Source organism: Mirounga leonina, unplaced genomic scaffold (assembly GCF_011800145.1).
Source record: "Mirounga leonina isolate KUSES-001 unplaced genomic scaffold, KU_Mleo_1.0 Mir_173, whole genome shotgun sequence".
Taxonomy (NCBI): domain Eukaryota; kingdom Metazoa; phylum Chordata; class Mammalia; order Carnivora; family Phocidae; genus Mirounga; species Mirounga leonina.
The window spans coordinates 46,369,574-46,393,271 of NW_023270447.1; the positions used below are offsets into that span (position 1 = coordinate 46,369,574).

The window sequence follows — 23,698 nt, forward strand, 5'->3', positions numbered from 1 at the left end:
ATTTTAACAATGTTTATTCTTCTGATCCATGAGCATGGAATATTTTTCCATCTTTTTGTGTCTTCTTCAATTTCTTTCATGACTGTTTTATAGTTCCTAGAGTATAGATCTTTTACCTCTTTGGTTAGGTTTATTCCGAGGTATCTTATGGTTTTTGGTGCTATTGTAAATGGAATCACTTCTCTAATTTCTCTTTCTACAGTTGCATTGTTAGTGTATAAGAAAGCAACTGATTTCTGTGCATTGATTTTGTATCCTGCCACATTACTGAATTACTGTATGAGTTCTAGTAATTGGGGGTGGAGTCTTTTGGGTTTTCCATATAAAGTATCATGTCGTCTGTGAAAAGAGAGAGTTTGACTTCTTCTTTGCCAATTTGAATACCTTTTATTTCTTTTTGTTGTCTGATTGCTGTTGCTAGGACTTCTAGTACTATGTTGAACAATAGTGGTGAGAGTGGGCATCCTTGACGTGTTCCTGATCTTAAGGGAAAGGCTCTCAGCTTTTCCCCATTGAGGATGATATTTGCTGTGGATTTTTCATAGATGGATTTTATGAACTTGAGGAACGTTCCCTCTATCCCTATACTGTGAAGAGTTTTAATCAGGAAAGGATGTTGTATTTTGTCAAATGCTTTTTCTGCATCAATTGAGAGGACCATATGGTTCTTCTCCCTCCTCTTATTAATGTGTTGTATCACATGGATTGATTTGCAAATGTTGAACCACCCTTGCATCCCGGGGATAAATCCCACTTGGTCCTGGTGGATGATCCTTTTAATGTATTGTTGGATCCTATTAGCTAGGATTTTGTTGAGGATTTTGGAATCCATATTCATCAGGGATATTGGTCTGAAATTCTCCTTTTTGATGGGGTCTTTACCTGGTTTGGGGATTAAGGTAATGCTGGCCTCATAGAATGAGTTTAGAAGTTTTCCTTCTGTTTCTATTTTTTGAAACAGCTTCAGTAGAATAGGTATTATTTCTTCTTTGAATGTTTGGTAGAATTCCCCAGAGAATCCATCAGGTCCTGGACTCTTGTTTTTTGGGAGGTTTTGATCACTGCTTCAATCTCGTTACTGGTTATTGGCCTATTCAGGTTGTCAATTTCTTCCTGTTTCAGTCTTGGCAGCTTATAGGTTTCCAGGAAGGCCTCCATTTCATCCAGATTGCTCAGTTTATTGGCATATAGTTGTTGATAATAATTTCTAATAATTGTTTCTATTTCCTTGGTGTTAGTCGTGATCTCTCCCCTTTCATTCATAATTTTATTAATTTGGGTCCTTTCTCTCTTCTTTTGGATAAGTCTGGCCAGTGGTTTATCAATCTTATTAATTCTTTCAAAGAATCAACTTCTAGTTTCTTTGATCTGATCTACTGTCTTTCTGGTTTCTAATTCATTGATTTCTGCTCTAATTTTAATTATTTCTCTTCTAATGCGTGGCTTAGGCGTTGTTTTTTGCTTTTTCTCTAGTTCTTTAAGGTGTAGAGTTAGTTGGTGAATTCTGGATTTTTCTATTTTTTTGAGTGAGGCTTGGATGGCTATGTATTCCCCCTGCCTTTGCAGTATCCCATAGGTTTTGGACCGATGTGTTTTCGTTCTCATTGATTTCCATGAATTGTTTAAGTTCTTTGATTTCTTGGTTGACCCAAACATTCTTGAGCAGAGTGGTCTTTAGCTTCCAAGTGTTTGAATTTCTGCCAAATTTTTTTTTTGTGATTGAGTTCCAGTTTTAGAGCATTGTGGTCTGAGAATATGCAGGGAATAATCTCAATCTTTTGGTATCAGTTGAGACCTGATTTGTGACCCAAAAAGTTCCATGTGCGCTCGCAAGAATGTGTATTCTGTTGTTTTAGGGTGGAATGTTCTGTAAATATCTATGAGGTCCATCTGGTCCAATGTATCATTTAAAGCTCTTGTTTCCTTGTTGATTTTCTGCTTAGATGATCTGTCCATTGCTGAGAGTGGAGTATTGAGGTCTCCTACAATTAACGTATTGTTATCAATATGACTCTTTTGGTTAACAGTTGGCTTATGTATATGGCTGCTCCCATGTTGGGGGCATTGATATTTACAATTGTTAGATCTTCTTGTTGGATAGACCCTTTAAGAATGATATAGTGTCCTTCTGTGTCTCTTATTACAGACTTTAGTTTAAAATCTAATTTGTCTGATATAAGAATTGTTACCCCAGCTTTCTTTTGATGTCCGCTGGCATGGAAGATAGGTCTCCATCCCTTCACTTTCAGTCTGAATGTATCTTTAGGTTCAAAATGAGTCTCTTGTAGACAGCATATGGATGGGTCCTGTCTTTTTATCCAATCTGCAACCCTGTGCTGTTTTATGGGAGCGTTTAGGCCATTCATGTTGAGAGTGATTATTGAAAGATATGAATTAATTGTCATCATGTTGCCTGTGAAGACGTGTTTTTATAGATTGTCCCTGTAAATTTCTGTTGTAGATCACTCTTGGGGTCTTTCTCCTTTTCTAGAACCCCCCTTAATATTTCTTGCAGGGCCGGCTTAGTGGTCACATATTCTTTGAACTTCTGCCGGTCGTGGAAGCTCTGCATCTCTCCATCCATTCTAAATGAAAGCCTTGCCGGATAAAGTATTCTTGGCTGCATGTTCTTCTCATTTAGTACCCTGAATATGTCTTGCCAGGCCTTTCTGGCTTGCCAGGTCTCTGTGGATAGGTCTGACGTTATTCTGATGTTCCTCCCTCTGTACGTAAGGAATCTCTTCCCCCTAACTGCCCTTAAGATGGTTTCCTTGGTTCTAAGATTTGCAAGTTTTACTATTACATGCCAGGGTGTTGGCCTGTTTTCCTTGATCTTAGTAGGGGTCCTCTCTGCCTCTAGGACTCAAATGTTTGTTTCATTCCCCAGATTAGGGAAGTTCTCAGCTACGATTTGCTCAAATACATCTTCTAGCCCTCTCTCTCTCTCCACTCCCTCCGGGATTCCAATGATTCTGACATTGGAACGCCTCATGGTGTCACTTATTTCTCTGATTCTATTTTCATGGATTCCGAGTTGTTTTTCCCTGGCCTCCTCTTTTCCCTTTTTATCTATTATACTGTCTTCCAGATCACTTATTCTCTCTTCTGTCTCAGTTACCCTAGCTGTTAGATTATCTAGATTGGATTGGATCTCATTGATAGCATTTTTAAGTTCTGCCAATTCAGCTTTCATTTCTGCCCTTAGAGACTCTATGTTGCCATTAATTGACTTCTCCATTCTAGCCATTGTCTTCACAATTGCTAGCCTGAATTCCATCTCTGACATCTTGGTTATATCTGCATCCATTTGTAAATCTGCAGCATAAGTCATAATCTCTGAGTCTTTTCTGTTTTGGGGGCTCCTCCTTCTAGTCATTCTGTTGATGGGTGTTTGAGGGAATGTATAGAGTCCAAATTATTGACCAGAACCCAAGCAGGATGCACCTGTTTTCTTGGGACCTTAGGGTTGCTGGCCTCTTGTTTTCCCAGCCTGTCTTCTGGGGGAGGGGCCTGCCGCGCTGTTACTCAGGCAACTCTGTTTGGGCAGAGTTGCCCTGCGCCCCTGTGGCGGGGGATGGTCTCAGTGGGAATCAGTCTTTGGGGCTTTTGTTCTCTGGCGGCTTTCCCTGGCAGCTTTCCCTGGCGGCTTTCCGCACCTCTTCCACGAGTCAGAGAAGAAGAGACCTCATTTCCAACCCTCTGCCTCAGAGCAGAGACACCGCAGTCTGTTCTTCAGTGAGCCCTCCAGGCCACACCGTCTCTGTTTCTGTCCGTGCTGCTATAAGCTGCAGCGGCCTGCGTTGTGCACCCCTCCGCAGCGCCCCCAGTCCTGCCTCCAGGTCGGGGCACGTCTTTGCCCTTTGTGCTTCTAAAACCGCCAGCCGCTCCCTGTTCATGTGCACGTGACTCCGCCACTTGGGGTTTCCACCCCGGGGGTTGCGGTTCACAGGTGCAACCCCGGTGCACCAGGTTTCCGTCCTGGAGGCTGCAGTTCGCGTGCGACCGTCGCTCCAGTTTCTGTCCCAGGGGGCTGCAGTTCGGGTGCACGCGACCCCGGTGGTCTGGTCCTCCACCCCGGGGGCTGCCCTAAAGTCCTTTCCCGATGCTACCAGTCTGCGAGTCTGTGCCCCGTCCCCAGAGCGCGAGGCTGTCACTCACCGGCGGTGTCGGATCCCCACGTCCAGGCTCCCTCCCGCTGCCGTTTATCCTCCGATATCTGCCCGCAGAATCAGGGCTCTCCGCTTCGTACCTCAAAACCAACTGCCTGCGATATTCTGTTTGTAGAGATCCAGATCTTCTTACATCTCAGGCTGGTTTCGTGGGTGCTCAGAGTGGTCTGGTAGATATCCAGCTCAATTCCAGGGACCAGTGGAAATAGGGTCCCCTACTCCTCCGCCATCTTCCCCCCACCCCCCAGATTTTCCTCTTTCTTCATTTTCCTTGACATTCTATGTTGGTTTCTGCACATTAGCTAAAACACCCACCTCTTCCAGTCTTCACAGACTGGCCTCGTATAGGAGATGAGCCTCACAAATCAGCTTGGCCAGAGATTCTGAATGCCTCTCAAACCTGTGTGCTTGTCCAAGCTGCCATCTTTGCTTTTAGTGGCCCCCAAGAGAACAGAGTATGCCAAGTCCTGTCAGTGCCTCAAGAAAGGTGAGATAAAAGCCAGTTCCTCACATAGCAGCTAGAAAAGTTTGGAGCACTAGGTGTGTGGTCCAATTCCTTCTCTCCTCAGGGAGAAGCTGGGAACAGGAGGTTATCACTCATTTGCTCTACACTGAGCTGGGGAGTGGAGTTGTGGCTAATTCCTGCTCCCTCATTTAGACCACACACTCTTTGAAATGGCTGTTTTGTTTTCGGTTGCCCCCAGGGTCCTAGCAAGTGCAGGGGCTTCCTGCTAGCTCTCACAGATAGCTGGGTTAGAAGCCAGTCCCTTGGGTAGCAGCTGAAAAGGCTGGGGGGAGGGAGGTTAGGTGTGAAGTTCAACTCCTTCTGGGGAGAAGCTGGGGACTTGGTTTTATTGCTGTATCATGCTGGATATAGGAGCTGTGTGAAGTGCCCATACACCTGTTCAAAAATCCCAAAAGATTAGTCATTACCTGTGCAGTCAGCTTCCAGAAACAGGCAAGTTAGAAGCCAAATTATCAGGCAGCAATTGGAAAAGTCAGGGCAGTAGTATACAGTCCCCCTTCCAGAGAGATGCTGGATTTTATTGCAGAATGAGCTGAGATGAGGAGTCATAACAAGAGCCTGCAGGGCCATTCAAAACTGTCGCCTTCTCTATAGACCCAAAGGGACTAGTGAAGGCTGCCCCTTGTCAACTCCTAGAGACAAGAAAGTTAGAAATTAGACCATCAGGCAACAGCTGGAAAAGTCAGGGTAGTAGATGTATAGTTCAACTCCTTCCAGGGAGAAGCTGAAATCTTGGTTTTTTCACTGGAGTGAGCCAGGGGGAGAAGCTACAGGAAGTGCTCACAAGCCTACTCAAGCTCCAGAGGACTGGTAATTGCCTACCCCATCAGCTTCTACATGCAGGCTAGTTAGTGGGCAAATCCTCAGGCAGCAGGGAAAGTTAGAGTGCTAGATGTGCAGTTAAGCCCCTCCAGGGAGAAACTCAGAGCTGAGCTTTATTGCCTGTCACTCAGCACTGAGCCAGGGGAAGAGCCCCAGGAAGTGTTTGTGCACCCGTTTAAAACCATATCCTTGTAACTGGAGGGGATTATGCTAAGTGAAATAAGTCAATCAGAGAAAGACAATTATATGGTTTCATCACTCATATGTGGAACATAAGAAATAGCGCAGAGGATCATAGGGGAAGGGAGGGAAAACTGAAGGGGAAGATATCAGAGAGGGAGACAAACCATGAGGGATTCTGGACTCTGGGAAACAAACTGAGGGTTGTGGAAGGGGGGATAGGTGGAGGGATGGGGTAACTGGGTGATGGGCATTAAGGAGGACACATGACGTGATGAACACTGGGTATTATACACAACTAATGAATCACTGAACACTACATCAAAAACTAATGATGAATTATATGTTGGTTAAATTGAAAATAAATACGAAATAAAAAAAAATAATAAAACCACATGCTTGTTCTTTGAAGTCCTAGGAGACTAGCAAATACCAGGCCCCGTCAGCTCCCAGAGATGGCTTAGTTAAAACCTCGTTCTTCAGGTAGCAGCCGTAAAAGTTGGGATGCTGGATGTATGGTCCAAACCTTTCCTCCCCAGGGAGAAACTGTTTGCTGGGGGCAGGGTTTATGGTGAGAGTATGTTTCAGCTTTTCCTACCTGTTTCAATGTGGTTATTTCCTTAGTCACCTAGTATGCACAAGTCTCTCACAACAGTTTTTCTGGATTTCTCTCAGAGGTATGGATCCATGTGTGGCAGTTTATTCACTGAGTCCATGGATGGAGCATTTCTTAATTTCTTGTCTATTCAGATGCTCCTTCAGTGCACTTCCCTTATCTCTTCAGAGCGTCTTGAGACTGGACTTCTAAAGAAAACGTTCTGTGCATCATCAGCAAGTCTAGTTCAGCTAGTACATATATATTGACAGTGTAGAAGATACTGTGCCAAGTACTGTGGGGGAAACAGAGATGAACCAGATATGGCCAATGGTCTCAGATATGTCCCAATGTAGTGGGACAGACATTTCAGGGAAAAAAAAAGTAGATCACATTAAGGTCACAAAGACAGAGTTGGAAATTTTCAGAACAATAGCTCTCATCTTGTTTGAGGAACCCTGGAAAGATTTATGGAAGATGGAAATACTTGAGCTGAAGCAAGAGGCAAGACATCTAAATTGCAGCTTTTACTACTTACCGATAGCAAGTTGCTGCAGCCCAGGTGACAAGGGAGTGGAGTGCTTCGCCATCGAAACCAAAGCCAGCTTAAGAATCCAACTGCAGCTCTATCCCTGAGCATGTCATTGTGTACAGGAAGAGGTCTGAAAGTTTTACTTCACTACATTTCTGTGATCACAAATCACCTGAAACTTCAGAGATGCAGAATGTATACATTCAACCTACGCATCTAAAACAGAGCTGTCCAATTCAATTTTCTGTGACAATTGAAATTTCCTTACTTGCACTGTCCAATGCTGTAGCCACCAGGCATGTGTGGCTGTGAGGGAATAAAATTTAATTAAAATGTATGTTTCAATACCCAGTGGCTAGCAGCCACCATATTGGTCAGTGCAGGTCAAGAACCTTTGGTTGCTCTTAGTGAACTAATCACAAAATTATGTGATGATGTTGGGCCAGCATTTATTGCTAAGTTCAGAAAGTTAGATTTATAGAAGCATGTTGTTTTGGGATAACGGGATCAATCTAAAGGAAGATGGGATTTCACTTTTTTCTCCATTTTTGCATATCTGGCACATGAACTTCATTCATGTCATAAAACAAGTATTTACTGAGCATCCCTTAACAGCAACAGAATTAAACCTTTCCAAGACATGTTCCAAGAATGTGGAACACCTGCATTTTCCTAAAAATTTCACAACTCATTTTAACAAACATGTAGAGATTAGGAAATAAGTAGGATGCTGGGGAAAAAAAAATAAAGTAGCTTTTAAAAAAATTGCTTAAGAGAAATTTGGGCTGGAAGTGACAGCTGATATGACTCAATGGCAGCATCAGAGATCCAAGTGCCTTGTTCCTTGTTGTTCCACTGTCCCTGAGGGTTGCCCCTCCACTACTATTCACATCTTTTTGGCCAGAACCTAGTTAAATGGCCTCACCTAGTTACAATGGAGTCTGGGAAATAGTTATTCTCCCTCCCCCACCCCTCCATCATTGGATGGCAAATGTAACAAACTAAAAATATGTTACTAAAGAAAGGGAGAATGGTTGTGGAGAGATAAGTAGCAATCTCTGCCAAAGAAAACCCAGAAATATTCTGGATTTCATGATAATGCAAAATGTCTAGATTATAGTGATGAAACCAGAGACATAAAAGGGAACACCAGCAAATCACTTTTACACATCTTCTTATTCACCAAAAAATTCAAATGAAAAACAAAATTAGAAGAATTAAATTAATGCAATTATTTTTCTTTAACAAACTAAATATTTGAAGTCCTTTATTTAAAGCAGCAAATAAACGTGCAGTCATACCCACTAAAAAATCCACTGTAATTGTCAGACACAGAAATCAGGAAGTTTATTTAAAACCTTTCACAACTATTATATTGTTATTGGACAATCATTTATTTAAAATAATATCCTAAATACTTACAAAAATAAATCAAGTATTGCTTCTATTTTTCAAGTGTCAAAGTCTTTGCCATAGAAAATAGAAAGAACCTTTTATAAACTAAATGTAACATTTAAGATACATCAAGTTAGTAAGTGCACACTATTTTCTTTAATGGTTGTGCTTTACAAATTTCCAAACTACTTCTTTGCAATGTACAGGTTCACAATAGGCATGTATGCATACACCCATACACACACATTTTTTACATAGGAATGTTTCTCATTAAATATGCATACGGAGAACCTAACACAGTACTGCGGCCTAAAAGCCACCCCCACAGAGCCAAATGTGCCAAAATACAGAAAGAGGTGTAGATGTAGAAGCATTATCTAACATTCAAATTAGCAATCCAGTTACCAAAGATGATGACATTTTAATGAAGGATATCAGTTTAATGTTTCTAGATAAGACATTAATTCTTAATCTATACTAAATCATCAGTTCAATAGCCTTACTCATTGAAAAAATAGAATGAACTTCAAATATTTCTCAATACATTAAGTGATCATTGTCATTTGTATACACACTTTTTATTTTAAAAAGAGGAATATTAACCTTAGAGCAAATGCTCAAAATTAAGGATCATTTCCAAATTGGTCTGTAGTTTAATCTTTTATCACTGGGACATTCAATTCCTTATCAAACAGAGAAATGCTGGATTTCTCTTCCCTGGCATATGCACTCAAGCCTCACAACACAGACATGTATAAATCATGGTTCGTGATGAATATTTATAATGCTGCACCACCCACAGGGTGTCAATCTCACTACATTAACCAGATGTGGAAAAGAATCTCACTTCTGATCAGTTCCTGAATTTCTGTACGGTTAATCACAATAATACAGAACTTTACATTACTCTTGTATAAATACTTCTATATTGAGCATCTTAAATTCTAATTATCAACTAGAAAAGTGATAAATCACAAAATTCGTTTTTTTCTCTATTAAAAAAAAGAATCTAGCCTTCTGTCCTAATTCAGAAATTGCATGAATTATTTAGAAATTCCAAATATAATTGAAAATTTATGAGCAATTGACTGTGAAAATACTAATTTATTGAAATTGATGTTTTACAATAAATTCCAATAAAAGGAAGCTTGAAGAGCTTGTAAAATCTCAATTATAAGCAAGTAGTAAACACCAAAGGAGCAGATGTCTTACACTCACCAAAATATACCAAAATGCCATAGTATCTGGAAAATGTTAATTAGCATGCTAAAATATTTTCAAAGGGCTATTTCATTTCACTAAAAGTTGCAGGCAAGCAGACTCTAAGAATATACAAAAATGCAAACCAACAATATAATTGCACCAATAAAAAAACATCAAAATCTAAGAGGTAGTCAACAGAAGTAACCCTGATGCGACAACACATCCTGGTAGCTGCTCCCTAAATCTTAAGAGACCTAACTGCAGTAGGAAATTCTTGTACTGTCAATGATTAGAAAAAATGTATTGGTAGAGAATCTACAAACCAAGTGTTTAAATGAATAATACTGTAAATGGAACAATACTCATATATGCAAAGAAAGGCTGACAATATCCAGACCAGGGTCTATAGCCTGCATGCCAAATCTGTCCTACTGTCAGTTTTTGTAAATAAAACTGTATTGAAACCCAATAACATCCATTTTGCTCATATACATTGTTTATGGTTGCTGCTCTCACACCTATAGCAGAGTCCAGTACTTGGGACAGATCATATGGCTCAAAAAGCCTATAATATTTACTAAAATATTTACCATCTCTCTCTTTATAAAAAGTTTGCTGACCCCTGGTCCAGACATCCACTGAGAGGGATGCAGTTGTTGAACGGCTGGAAAGATTAACAATGAACGTCACAACATAAGGTATTCAACTCTAAGGAATGCAAACTGCTCTTTATGTCACAATTCAATTCCGTTTCATATCTGAAACAGTTCTAACATTTTTCTACTTTTTATTTTTGTCGTCAAATATCAAAGAGTATTTCCAAGTTACTATAAAAAGGTTTAGCAGAGCACTGTCCAATAGAACTTTCTGCAACGATGGACTTTTCTTATATCTGCACTTTCCAGTACTGTAGCCACCAGCCACACACGGCTATCGAGCATCTGGAAATGCGTGACTGGATGTGACCAAGGAACTGAATTTTTCATCTTAATTTTATAGAAATTGCCACACATGGCTTGTGGCTACAATACTGGACAGCAGAGATTTAACTCAACTAAAGTTCTAAAGTGTGACTCTTAAAAATGGCCAAAAAAATTATAAAATAACATTTCTGAAAAGAAGAGGTTTGGACAGAAGTGGACTGAAGACCATAAACTGAGTCCCGGACAGATTCCTTAATTCGTAAACAAAAGTCAAACGGATTCCAGACTGTTTCCTCACTGCACCATCTCCTTGCAGTGCAAGGAAAAAACTATTATAGTATGTTTTTCAGCAAAAGCCCTGATAATCTTATGCTTAAAAGCAATAATTACAATCATATTAAAACAGGTATAGACATTTCACACAAATTATATTTTTTGCCTTGCTTCCCACCAGAAAGATCACCTTTTATAAAAGTCAGTTCATTCCATACCATTAGCATGTCAACCATGCTGTATAGAAGCCCTTGTTTATAAGAGGTTCATTGAAGAACTATGAAGTCTCCTGAATCTGCAAAATCTCCAATTAGTCACTTTTACTATGGCAGAAGTCACTGCAATGGTCCAATCTTCCAAATGTTGTATCTTCCATTACATGATAGAATAGACCCATCTGATGACAGATTTGACGACAGAGGTAAAACCTTATACATATATAAAGTCAAAAAATATAGCTCTTGTATAGTTCTCCATGTACCTACCTCAAGACTATTTTTATATGGACCGAAACAATAAAACAAATATATATTTTTAAATTACTTATTACTGATCATACATTGTAAATTAACCAAGTTACTGGTACCACTGAAGACATTAAACTAAAATATACCACGTCAATATGAACTTATAACACTCTCAGAAGACAAATGTTTGAGATGTGTGCCTAATTACATCTTCTACTCAAATGTGCTCCCTTCGAGAAATAGCTAATTTTGTATTTTGTTTCCAAAGTCAGCTGACAAAATTAATTTTATGCATACTGATTTTTAAATAGCTGACATCCACCATCATAAATTTCGTTTCTAACCTGGCAGTTAACTGAAGGATACAAACTATTTTAAGGGCACTTCTGTTTATGTTTTCTTTTGTAGTTTAATCGGGTGTTGTAGCAGGAACTTTGACAGAGAGATTTCTTCTGGTGCTGGTGATGTGCCGCTGCTGCGCTAAGAAAGACCGGGCGGGGGTACACGCACCAGTGTCTTGGCCAGTGCCACCGCTGCTCACGAGCCTAGACTCCATGCCCAGTTTCTGGAATGCCAGGCTCTGAACAAAAATAAGCAAACAAATAACAAGACTACTTAGAGTCTGTAAAATGCTTTTCACATTTACTAAGTCACTTAATCCCCCAAATTCTATAAAGCTGTTGTTTTCCTCATTTTATAGAAAAAGGAAAGGGTTCAGAAGCGAATTAATCTGTACACCATCATGTTAGCAAGGAAGAGGAAACAAAGGCATAAAATCCAGTTTCTCTATTTTAACCTACCGAATTTGAAATCATTAAAAACATTCTAAACTCCAGCTTAATTATAACAATAAAAAAAGGTTCCAAAGTAAATCGTTGTGTTTGGGCCTTCACTCTACCCACTGTGAGCATACATAGCACAAGAGAAAAACTCAGATCAACAGTTCTCAAATGTGGTCCCCAAATTATCATTTGCACCACTGGGAATTCGTTAAAAATGCAAATTCTACCTTGTAGACTCTAGCCAGACCTACTAAATCAGAAGTTTTGCAGACGAGTCCAACAACTTGTGTTCTAACAGGTCTTCTGATGCATGCATCACAGTTTACATTCACTATCGTCTATCTACATACTGATGGATACAGGACAAATTACTGTGGTTGTGGATGGTGGGTTTCGTAGTAAGAGAAATCATTACTTTTTCTCACTAGACCACATAACAGAATTTTACTAAGCTTAGAATCATGAGTAACTAATATAATACATAAAATATAGTAAATGCTCAAAAGACATGGGTGGTGTGGGGTGGGAGGGATGTGGTGGTGGGGTGATAGACATTGGGGAGGGTATGTGCTATGGTGAGCACTGTGAATTATGTAAGACTGTTGAATCACAGACCTGTACCTCTGAAACAAATAAAACATTATATGTTTAAAAAAAAAAAAGAAGATAGCAGGAGGGAAAGAATGAAGGGGGGAAAATCGGAGGGGGAGACGAACCATGAGAGACTATGGACTCTGAGAAACAAACTGAGGGTTCTAGAAGGGAGGGGGGTGGGAGGATGGGTTAGCCTGGTGATGGGTATATTAAGGAGGGCACGTACTGCATGGAGCACTGGGTGTTATAGGCAAACAATGAATCATGGAACACTACATCAAAAACTAATGATGTAATGTATGGTGATAACATAATAATAAAGAAAAAAACAAAAACAAACAAAAAACCCCAAATCCTTAAAAAAAAAAAAAGAAACGGGTAGAAAATGAATAAATAATGTGTTATTTGGCTCTAATATCTTTAATAATTTATGTATCAAGAGGCTACAGAGGAACAAAGAAAATAATGTTCCCAGTCTTAACTAGGATGACTGAGTCATGAGGGAAGGTTCCGGGAACACTTCACCTCTAATTTCCTTCATGGCCTTGCTAAATTAAGCCAGATTTTACCAAATAGAGAAGGGAAGAAAAGAGCACAGAAAAAAGTACAGTGACATAGAAGAGCAGGCATGTTTGAAGCAGGGCACCCAGTTCTATGTGGTGAAGCACAGGGTCCACACATGGACAGAGTCCATAAAGTGATATTCTCTCATACTAAATAAGCAGCAGCTAAAGTAGATAATGGCTGTGTTACTCTCTCTGTGGATTAAAATAATCCAAAGAACCATATATATCACGAAACGCTTGAAAACATCTTGCTGAGAGTAAGGATGACAAAATAAACTACACTTCAAATAATTTTATACTACTCTCTCCTTGTTAAGACAGACAATACTGAAGAGTATTCCTGATTTTATTTTATTTTTTTAAGATTTTATTTATTTATTTGACAGAGAGAGACACAGTGAGAGAGGGAACACAAGCAGGGGGAGTGGGAGAGGGAGAAGCAGGCTTCCCGTTGAGCAGGGAGCCCGATGCGGGACTCGATCCCAGGACCGTGGGATCATGACCTGAGCCGAAGGCAGACGCTTAACGACTGTGCCACCCAGCCGCCCTGAATATTCCTGATTTTTTTTTTTTTAAAGAAGGTCAGAGGGAGAAGCAGACCCCCCGCTGAGCAGGGAGCCCGATGTGGGACTCGATCCCGGGACTCCAGGATCATGACCTGAGCCGAAGGCAGTCGCTTAACCAACTGAGCCACCCAGGCGCCCTGAATATTCCTGATTTTAAAAAAACAGTGAAAGACACACTTAGAGGCTTTATGGGATGTTAAAATAAATGTTGAGTACTAGAAGCACTTAATTTTGCATTGCACAGATATTCCTATTTCTACAGAAACACCTATGAAGCTCAAATTAAGTCTTTTCACTCAAGACAATTTTTGAAATATTTATGAACTGTTGTATGTGTGCTTCATGTGTATCAACTAAGGTTGATGAAGTCACAAAATCAATTTACTTATTTTGAGAAGATCAAAATCAACCAAAAACATTAAATTAAAATATACAATTTTAAGTATGACCAAAGTTAAAAAAAAAAAAAGAGAGAGAGAGAGAGACTATGACAGGAGATACCTGAGTACAATGCACACAGTCAGGGTAACTTCTGTTCAGTTACATATGTAAACATGTACAGGTACTGATTTGTGGTATAAAATGTATTTCCTCCTATGGTTCATGGTCAAAATGTTTGATAAGTACAACATCCAATCACTGGCTGAATGTCAACTCACCTTATTGTACCAGGCAGAAACAATGAGTTTTTCTTCATAATCACGGAATTTTGCTACCTTACATTCACTCTGGAAAAAGATACAAGGACTATCAAAATCCCAGAAATAAACCGAAACTACCAAAAATGGGATCATTTTTTCACTGTGCTCAGAGAATTCTAAAAAATGCACTGTGTGGCATAAAGCAGTCAAAATCTGAGCAGAATCATGGAGAATGCATGCACAATGCCTTTAAGAAAGAATAAGACCATGACTAGTAAATATTTATTTCAAAAATTTTACTGAGAAATGTTCAATAAAACAACAAACATGAAACTGGTGATTCTCATGCTACTGTCCCCTACATCTAGAGAAGAATGTAACAACTGTCTTAGATGGCAAAACAGAGCTGCACCTATGGAGGAGTCAAAACTAAGGAGAAAGAGGATATAGTAGAACATATCCCAGAAAATCCTTTAAAATCTCTATAAAGCTTAACACAAATTTTTCTCTCTTAATTCTTGGTGATCTGTCTACTAGATTGCCTGTGGCCATATTTGCACACTACCCTCGACATCTATTTAATTCCTCAAATATAGCAAATTTTGTAATTTCACTGAGCACCAGATACAGTTGACTCATTATAAACTAAACTATTTGAATGTTCCTACAGCAAGATGCTCATGTGCCTCCCTCATATCTTGTATGCTTTTTGTATCATGAGCATCTCGATATAATATATATGATATAAAACACTTTGCAAAGGAAACCAGAACATGTCCAATCTATGAACATACAATTCCAGAGTGACATAATTAACCCAAGTAGTAAAAATGATATCATTAGCACAAAAATAACTTCTAAAATTTGAAGACTCAGCTAGTTAATGAGGTGTCATCACTAACATAGCTGTGCATGATTAGTAACCAATACTGCCATTTTAGTGCAAGGGCTTACTGGATTCTGTGAGCACTTTCTTCCCCCCAGGAATTGCAACTAAGGAGCTTTACTTAGGTTCAAGTGAGGAACAGGAGAAGAGAAAGAAAATCTGATTAACTGAGTACGGTACCTTTTTTAAAAGGTGAGTTTGGTTTCTTCCTTCCTTTCCCTCTTTCTTTCTTTCCCTTTCTTTCTTTCTTTTTTTCTTTCATATTTTCTGAATGAACTCTAATCCACATAATTTGAAAAGGAGCTAATATTATAGCAGAACTCTTTTAGACACTAAGGGATATCCACATGATTGGCTGTTGTGGGGAAGAGAGATACAAAGCAGCAGAGTACATACACTCGCAGAGACCAATCTCATGGGCTAGCGAGACTCTGTAATAAACACCGAGTGCTAAAACATGACATCTCTAACTTCTGACCTCAACCAACCTCTTGTGAGACTTGATCATTTACGGCAGATACATGACAGCAATTAATCACGAGGGTTACACAGGATAATTAAAAGGAGATGTGTGAATATGAAAATTTTACCTCCAGAATCTCAATTCTTCTCTCTTTTTCTGCCAACTGCTTTCTAAGTAGCATTATTTCAGCTGATGCTGGATTTAATTTGGGATCTAAAGTTTTTATTACCTGTTTAAAGAAAAAAAATATTTTACATCTACTTTATTTTATCAAGTATTGAAATATAATAACATTGTCTATAGCATCTCTGTAAATAAAGTGGAAAATTATCCAGGAAGTAAAATTATCCAGGTACTAACTATGGCTTATTTGGCAATTAAATTTGAATAACAAAAATAGCACTCTATAAAGGTACAATGGTATCAAACTTCAGTACAAAAATGGAAAGATCCCTCTCCCAAAATAAAATTTCCTTTCCTACAGGTTTGGTACTCAGACAGTAATTTAGTCTTATTAAGCTCTGAGCACTAAGGTCTTGAAATAACACTTTTCGGGGCGCCTGGGTGGCTCAGTCGTTAAGCGTCTGCCTTCGGCTCAGGTCATGATCCCACGGTCCTGGGATTGAGCCCCGCATCGGGCTCCCTGCTCCGCGGGAAGCCTGCTTCTCTCTCTCTCCCACTCCCCCTGCTTGTGTTCCCTCTCTTGCTGTGTCTCTCTCTGTCAAATAAATAAATAAAATCTTTAAAAAAAAAAAAAGAAAAGAAATAACACTTTTCATATTTATATGATGAGTATTTTTTTAAATTAAAATGAATTTGATAATTACATGGGAACTTACTGATTATACAAAGTAACAAAAAATTCATAGCAACAATCTTTTTACTACCATTATCTAGTTAAATGTAACTCAATATATGAGATCAATATAATAGAAACTGGTGATTTTATCTGCAAACCAGAGGGTGGCTCAATCACATTTATGGAAATTACTAACATTTAGGTAAAAGATATTCAATCAGAATGTTGTTCAGAGACTCAAGCAAACTATGTAGCCAGCAGAATAACAAGAAATTAACTCAGAAATATCAGGTGTATGTCAGGAACGAAAACAAATTTCTAATAATAAGATCATCTGTATGATGTAATTACAAATCTATTAACAAAGATTTAAAATTATTTAAAGAGGAAGATTTCACCTATATTTATAGAGGTAAAGGAAAAAGACTAAAAGGTAATATGCTAAACATTCCTGCAGTTCGTTCAGAACAATTTGCTGAGTGCCGAATATGGCAGGCACTTGGTGGGGGCACGTGGGGATACAGGAGACTCGGTGCCTGCCCTCACAGAGTTCACATTATAAAAGCAGAGTTTAAATCATAATTTAATTACAAAGACACATCATAATTTGTTACCTCTAGGTGATAAAAAGTATGGTTGTGACTTTTCACTATTTTCTGAATTTTCTATCATGGACATTATGTTACTATAATTAACTCTCCCTCCAAATAACATAAAGGTAAAAAAATGAAATCATATTTATTATAAAGCAATTGTTTTTTTAAATGATAGTGCTCAATGATGACAAGAATATGGTATTCATTGTCAGTGCTTTGTCTATTTAGTTGTAATCCTTTTAGAATATCATTTAGAAATAAGTATCAAGCATCTTAAAATTTTCTTATCCTTTGACCTAGAACTTCCATTTGACCCATTAACCTAGGAACAAGGCTAAGATAATAAACCAAAATAAGGGGCAAGCTTTCTGTATAAATATGTTGCCTATAGTCTTATTTCTAGAAGCAAGAAGAAAAAAGAAATGGAAATGCACTATTTCCAACAACAGGATGATGATGACTAAGTCAATTATGATATACCCCACTCAACTGAGTATCATACAGCCATTCTTTTATTTTGCAAAGTCTGCTCCATAAGTGTCTGTCTTGTTTACTGCTGTATTCCCAGTGCTTAGTATAACAGGTGTTCAATAAGTATTAAATTACATTTATATAACATGAGGAAATTATTTTAACTTTTAAAATGTGTTTTAACTTTTAAAATCATATGTGCTATGATCATACAAACTGTGTGTGTGTGTGTGTGTGTGAGTGTGTGTGTGTGTGTGGTCTGTATTGTGGTCAGCAATCACGGAGACAGTATACATTGAAAAAAATGCTCTGGTAAGAAAATACACCGAAAAGTTAATAGCAGTTATCTCTGAGAACCCTTCTATGTTTTATGTTTTCTACTAAGAGCATTTATACTTTTGTATACTTTTGTAGTTGAGAGAAACTGGACTGTGGCAGAGACTGACTGCCTTTGTTTACCAGGGTTCTCTAGAAGCTGCGTGCCTGAGTTGCCCACTGAAATGAGGGTGAAAGTGGTTCACGGCTCCCAGGCTGCCCCATCACAAATCTCCTCCAGTGCAGTCTAGGCTGGCCTCCCTTGTCTACCGGCCGGACTATCTCGAGTGAGCTTGGGAAGGCCATGTTCAAGAAGGCAAAGCCTCTGTCGTCAGCTGGGGGCTCTGGCAGATTGCATGGAACAGAGCCCCTCCCCCACTGAAGGATGGGCTTCCTGTGATCAAGAAGTAACTTCCACCTTTTAAGCCCTGAGATCATGAGGTTTATCTATTGCTGCAGGTACTATTTACAACTTAATAAATATAAAACTTAAACATAAAAAGAACAGACATATTAGCAGCATTTTTAAGCTTCATCATATAATCCTTTTATTCAATAACTAGAAAAAAGTATATTAACATTCTCTAAGAGAGAATACTTATAATTAATTAGGAAAATATGCAGTATTCATGGAAATAAAAGATTTTATTAGAATAGTACTTACAGATATTTAAGTTTGAAATAAGGAAAAAAAAATTAGTCTGGTAAACATCAGAATAGTGCCTAACTGTCTAATCTAGACTGAAGGCTAAAACAATTTTAAACAAGTTTGAAGAGCTAAATTTTCACAAAAGGCAAATGTTCACTTTAAGAGCTAAAGGTTCCATACTTCCTAATAGTCATCTCCCCTAATGAGGTCACTCCAGTCCCTGCTGAAAACTGTCCCAATAAAGCCCTGTGTTTGTTTTACCTGATGCTCATGAGTGAGAGTGAGAGAGCATGAAAACTGGCCTGCAAGGCAGGGAAGAGGGAGCAAAGTGACATGTCACAGAGAGAGGAGGAACAGTCCCACAGGCGGAACTGGCTTAATAAGAACCTGAGTCAGAAGAGTTGGGCTCCAAAAGATCAGTCACTCACATTTCTTGCTTTCTCCAAGTACATTTTATATCTCTCCTCCATCGCTTTCATATCTTCATCTTTCTTCTGAAGAGCAGCTTCAAGTTCATTGATCTTTTGTGCTATTATTGAAAAGGAAATGAAACATGACCAATTTAAAATACTCCCTCTTCACACAAGAACTGTACTTATTATATTTTTTTCTAAAGACTGATGAGAGAACTTAAAAGAGTAACGTTTATTTCTACTTTGTAATGAATTCTTATCTAAAACTTTTGAACTATAACCAATACATCCTCGATCATTTCATATTATTCTTTTTTTTTTTAAAAAAAGATTTTATTTATTTATTTGAGACAGAATGAGAGAGAGAGAGAGCACATGAGAGGGGGGAGGGTCAGAGGGAGAAGCAGGTTCCCTGCCGAGCAGGGAGTCCGATGCGGGACTCGATCCAGGGACTCCAGGATCATGACCTGAGCCGAAGGCAGTCGCTTAACCAACTGAGCCACCCAGGCGCCCATTTCATATTATTCTTGCTTAAAAAATATCTAAATCTGCTTTATCCAGCTATTTTTCTCCTTTCTCTCAAGTGTTTCAATGAGCAAATACACTTTACAACGTAATCACAACCATCATTATAAAATAAAGCATGCCTTCTACACAATGTTTAAAGGTTACTTTGATTATACACTATTTTATTTACATTTCCATAGTATTAATTCTACTATATTTTACAATGTTTGATACTCCTATATATCAATCAGTTCATTTTATTAGATTTTTTTTTGCTTTAAGATTAGATCATTTATTAATTACTTAAATCACTAAAAAATTACCATGGTTCTTATTTGCAATGCATGTATTTATGGAATGTCCAGAAACTTATACATAGTTCTTTGCATCCTTCAACTAAAAAGGGCAAGTCCTTAGATGTAGTCTGATCCAGGTTTTTACAAATACCTACCATTCTGGTTTACATCTGGCTGAAGATCCTCAATGAGCTCTTGTTTCTTCTGTAATTCTTCCTGGACCTCAGTTAGTTTTTCCCTAAGTAGTGGAAAGAGCATGGAGTTTTGGAAACAAACAGACCTAAGAATGAAAACTGATTTCTGCCACATAACATTTGTGGACTGTGGGCAAATCCCTTTCTGATCCTGAATCTCCTCACCTGTGAAATGGGAGTAATACCTGCCAAATATTATAGGGGTTGCTGTGAGAAGGTAAACTGCCTGGCACATGATGGGTGCTAAAAATGTTAATTTTTTCCCCTTGCCATCCTTGCTTCCTAAGAAAGTCAAAGGAAATATTTTATTGGTTAAACATCCCACATCCCCACACAGTCAAGTTGTGACAGTTGTCTGCTTTGTAAACCCTTCAAATGACATTAGTGATTGAAAAATGTAGGATCTGGGATCACTGGCAGGCAGGCTGAATATTTTAGAACATTTTTCTTTTCACTTCTTGGTGGCAGCAGTGAACATTCAATTGCCATCAGGGGATTTTTCTTATAAACAAAATCAGAAAAGGATACTAACTTTAGAAGGTTTTTTTTGTTTTTTTTTTTTAACTTTAGAAGTTTTTAAAACCCTTCCCCTTGCATATTTGAAATGAAATATCAGTTTTACTTACATATGAGCTTCCAACTTCTGCTTTAGTTTGCTGGACTATAAAAATTAAAAAAAGTTGCTGTAAAATAACTTTTGTGACAAAGATAAATTTTCCAGACATCAAAATCTCTTTATCTCCTTTTGAAGTGTATTATTTAAAACTGTAAATGTTTCAAAAATTTGTATTTCTAATAACATACTCGTAAAAACATAAAATTTTAGGTATTTTTTACTTCAAAGGGAAAGGAAAGGAGGTTAGGAAATGAAAGAAGGATGAGTACAATAGTAAAAAAAGAAAAATGCTTCATATTTCTGAATACCATGAAAATAAAATTTAAACTTGAAGAAAAATAGCAAATGAAAGCTGAATGTGATATACTGAGGAGTATCAAACATTTAAAAATCATTATTTAAAATATAAATTTTAAGATTTTAGGCCTTTAAATGAAGAATAGACTTAAATAATTATCTTTATAATAAAGCGTTATCATTACAAATGCAAGCACTTTAATATTAACATCAAAACAGAGCAAGTGGATTTTGTTAAAAAATGAAATTTAAGACATAAAACTTCCTCCTTAAAAAGCAGGAGTTTAAATTGCAAGGCTAGTTCAAGATCATCTACTGAATAGATAAATGAAGGGTTTAAAACATATAATGTGAAATATAACTCAGACACTAATACATTTTAAAAAGAGAAACATAAAACCTTTAAAAATACTGCAATCCAAAAATGTACTCCCCCCAAATAGATCCCATTTTAAAAGTATTCCCTACTGTGGCTTAGAAAAAATATTTGTATTAGAGAGATTACAATACCGTATATATGCACATACGAGATGCCGCCATGCATGAGACGATTTCTATTTTCCAAGCCCCCGAGGAAAAAAGAGAAAATCATATAAAGCATATAAAAGACAGAGAGGAAACACAACCCTTTCAGTCTTCTTTCTCATCTCTTTACTTATTCTTAATAGCTCTCTCCCCCATCAACACAGGTACAACCACCTCACATTGTATCTACCCAGTATCTAATGTACATTGAGCCCTATCTTTTTGTTGTTGTTATAGTTAAATGCCTCCCTCCCTCCACTGTTACTTCTTTTCCCCTCTGCATACAGAGATCCAACTACAGACACACTGCTAGGTATATTCAGATTTGGGCTGTTCGAGCTCTGCTGAGTCCTCTTATCTGTCCCCTACAATGTTTGCCATCAAAGCCCATTAGAAATGGCGAGGCCATAAGTCTGCTCGCAAGGAGGGAAGAAATAAGGGGTGACTGATGTCTTCAAAACTGCATTAAGGTTTCTGTCTTTTGGAGGTTGGTATGATCCACTTCTTTGACGCTCTTTGGTAGAAATCATTGTCTTACTCTCTCCTCTCTGTTAGATTTTCTCAATTCTGACTGCTGACTACTCTTACTAGAACTTTTCTCAAGCCTGAGAAAAGAGCTGTGAAGACCTCACTCGTAGCATGCTCTCAAACAGGAATTACCATGAATTCAGGTGTAGCTGTTGAAGTAGGACAGATAGAAATCACCTTCCAATACATACGATTAATTTATAGGCTCCAAGTTGGCAAAATCACTGCATCTGTTATGCAGATATATACGGTATTCGAGGGTACCCCCAAAGATAAGGGTAGCACTTTCAAATACAGGACTAATTTGGCCATCAGGACCTATGGCAGAGAGTCCACACACAGCAGAATTATTACAATGTTTAAGTTACTTACACTTTCTCCTTCAGACCTGGAGCCTTGTTCCTGTAAAGATTTCTGGAGGTCCTCAATCTGCTGCTGCAACTCTCGGATACGCTCTTTGCTCAGCCTATTGTTAAGATGAATCATATGTATTTATTTGTGTTGAAAGTCAAAGTAGTTATGGATCTATAAAGGTACATTTGTGCAATTTAACACATGAAGTCTGCATTTAATAGCAATGATGAATGCCCAACAATTGTCTGTGGCTAGGTATAACATATAGTGTAAGTACAGTAGGCTACTTGCAAGAAAATACTTTTTAAAAAAGAAGACATTTTATCATGGACGTATATATGCCCACATTTAAAAATTTCAGATACTTGTGTGCCAGCTGCAAAAGCACATCAATTCTGCACTGTCCTCGCTGGTACGAAAATCAGAAAAGTAGCTCAGTTTTCCTATACTTTTATCTTTAATGAATGGGAACTAGGTTTCTTCTTCTTGTTTCGGATTTCACAGTGTATTGACCAAGGCCACCATTTCCCAACCATTTCTTCATAACTTTTTATTTAAATTAAAGAGACTAACACTAGCAACTAGGGCACATTTCTAACTTGGCAAAATCTTGTTCTTTAAAACCCTGCTTAAGAGTTACCTCCGCTGAGGTTACCAGCAAGAGAGAGTATCTGACGGTCTCTTTTCATGTATATATGACCTAACACACCTGCCTATTATAACACTCCACTGTTCCACTATTGCAGGTATCACATAATATAATCATTATTCATATGTCTATCTTCCTATAGTAACTCTTTAAAAGGTGAAACTTTGTATCTCCAGTGCTGATATTGAACTGGATAGGATAGTAAAATCTGGTCCTTTCAGAAAGCTAAAATGTTGATGTAATACAATATATACAAGTTTGAGAGAGAAGGTTCAAGTGTATCTAAAATTCCTGGTGGTCTCTAAGATCTAATAAAGTTTGGTCAAATAAAATCAAATAGTTTTATAACAAAATATGCTATTTATAAGAGGCAAGTTGGCACAGTGGTTAAGAGTCCGGACTCAGGAATCAGACTGACAGAAAGTTCAAATGTGGGAGTGAAAATTTACTAGCTTGTAACTCTGGACAAGTTACTTAGCCTCCTTCAACCTCAGCTTCCTTATCCATAAAAAAGAGATAATTTCAATTCTCACTTCATAGAGTTTTTGTGAGGATTTCTGAGTGAATACCAAAAAAGTGCTTAGAAAAGTGCCTGGCATATAGTGAACACTATATCAACTGTTATATATTTTTAATACTCTAATTCTTGTGCACCTCATTGCTATCAGATGAGTACACCATTTGCTTTTATAGCTGAAGACACCAAGTGTGAGTTTAACTTGCCCAGGACAGAACAGCTAATACATTTAAACAGAGATGGGGCTCAAATTTGACTGCACGGTCTATGTTCTATCCATGTACAGACCGCAGCCCAAAGCCAGACTGTCATTTATCCATTTGTTAAATTTTCTGTGGATTGTGAAAACATATAAATGAAATTCAAGAAAAAGCAGCCAGTAATAAAGT

General features: G+C 38.1%; 1 protein-coding gene across 1 annotated transcript in view; it reads right to left on the reverse strand.

The window, feature by feature from the left end:
• Nucleotides 1-8,480: 8,480 nt before the first annotated feature.
• The window catches only part of HOOK1 (hook microtubule tethering protein 1), a 63,153-nt gene continuing 47,935 nt past the window's right edge, over nucleotides 8,481-23,698 (reverse strand). Inside the window, exons 16-22 of the mRNA XM_035018427.1 lie at nucleotides 22,162-22,255; nucleotides 20,450-20,484; nucleotides 19,785-19,867; nucleotides 18,842-18,942; nucleotides 15,711-15,812; nucleotides 14,253-14,321; nucleotides 8,481-11,665 (exon numbers count right to left, since the gene is read on the reverse strand). Coding sequence (XP_034874318.1) covers nucleotides 11,495-11,665; nucleotides 14,253-14,321; nucleotides 15,711-15,812; nucleotides 18,842-18,942; nucleotides 19,785-19,867; nucleotides 20,450-20,484; nucleotides 22,162-22,255 — 655 coding nt within the window. The 3' untranslated portion in view covers nucleotides 8,481-11,494. The remainder of the gene's footprint in view (nucleotides 11,666-14,252; nucleotides 14,322-15,710; nucleotides 15,813-18,841; nucleotides 18,943-19,784; nucleotides 19,868-20,449; nucleotides 20,485-22,161; nucleotides 22,256-23,698) is intronic.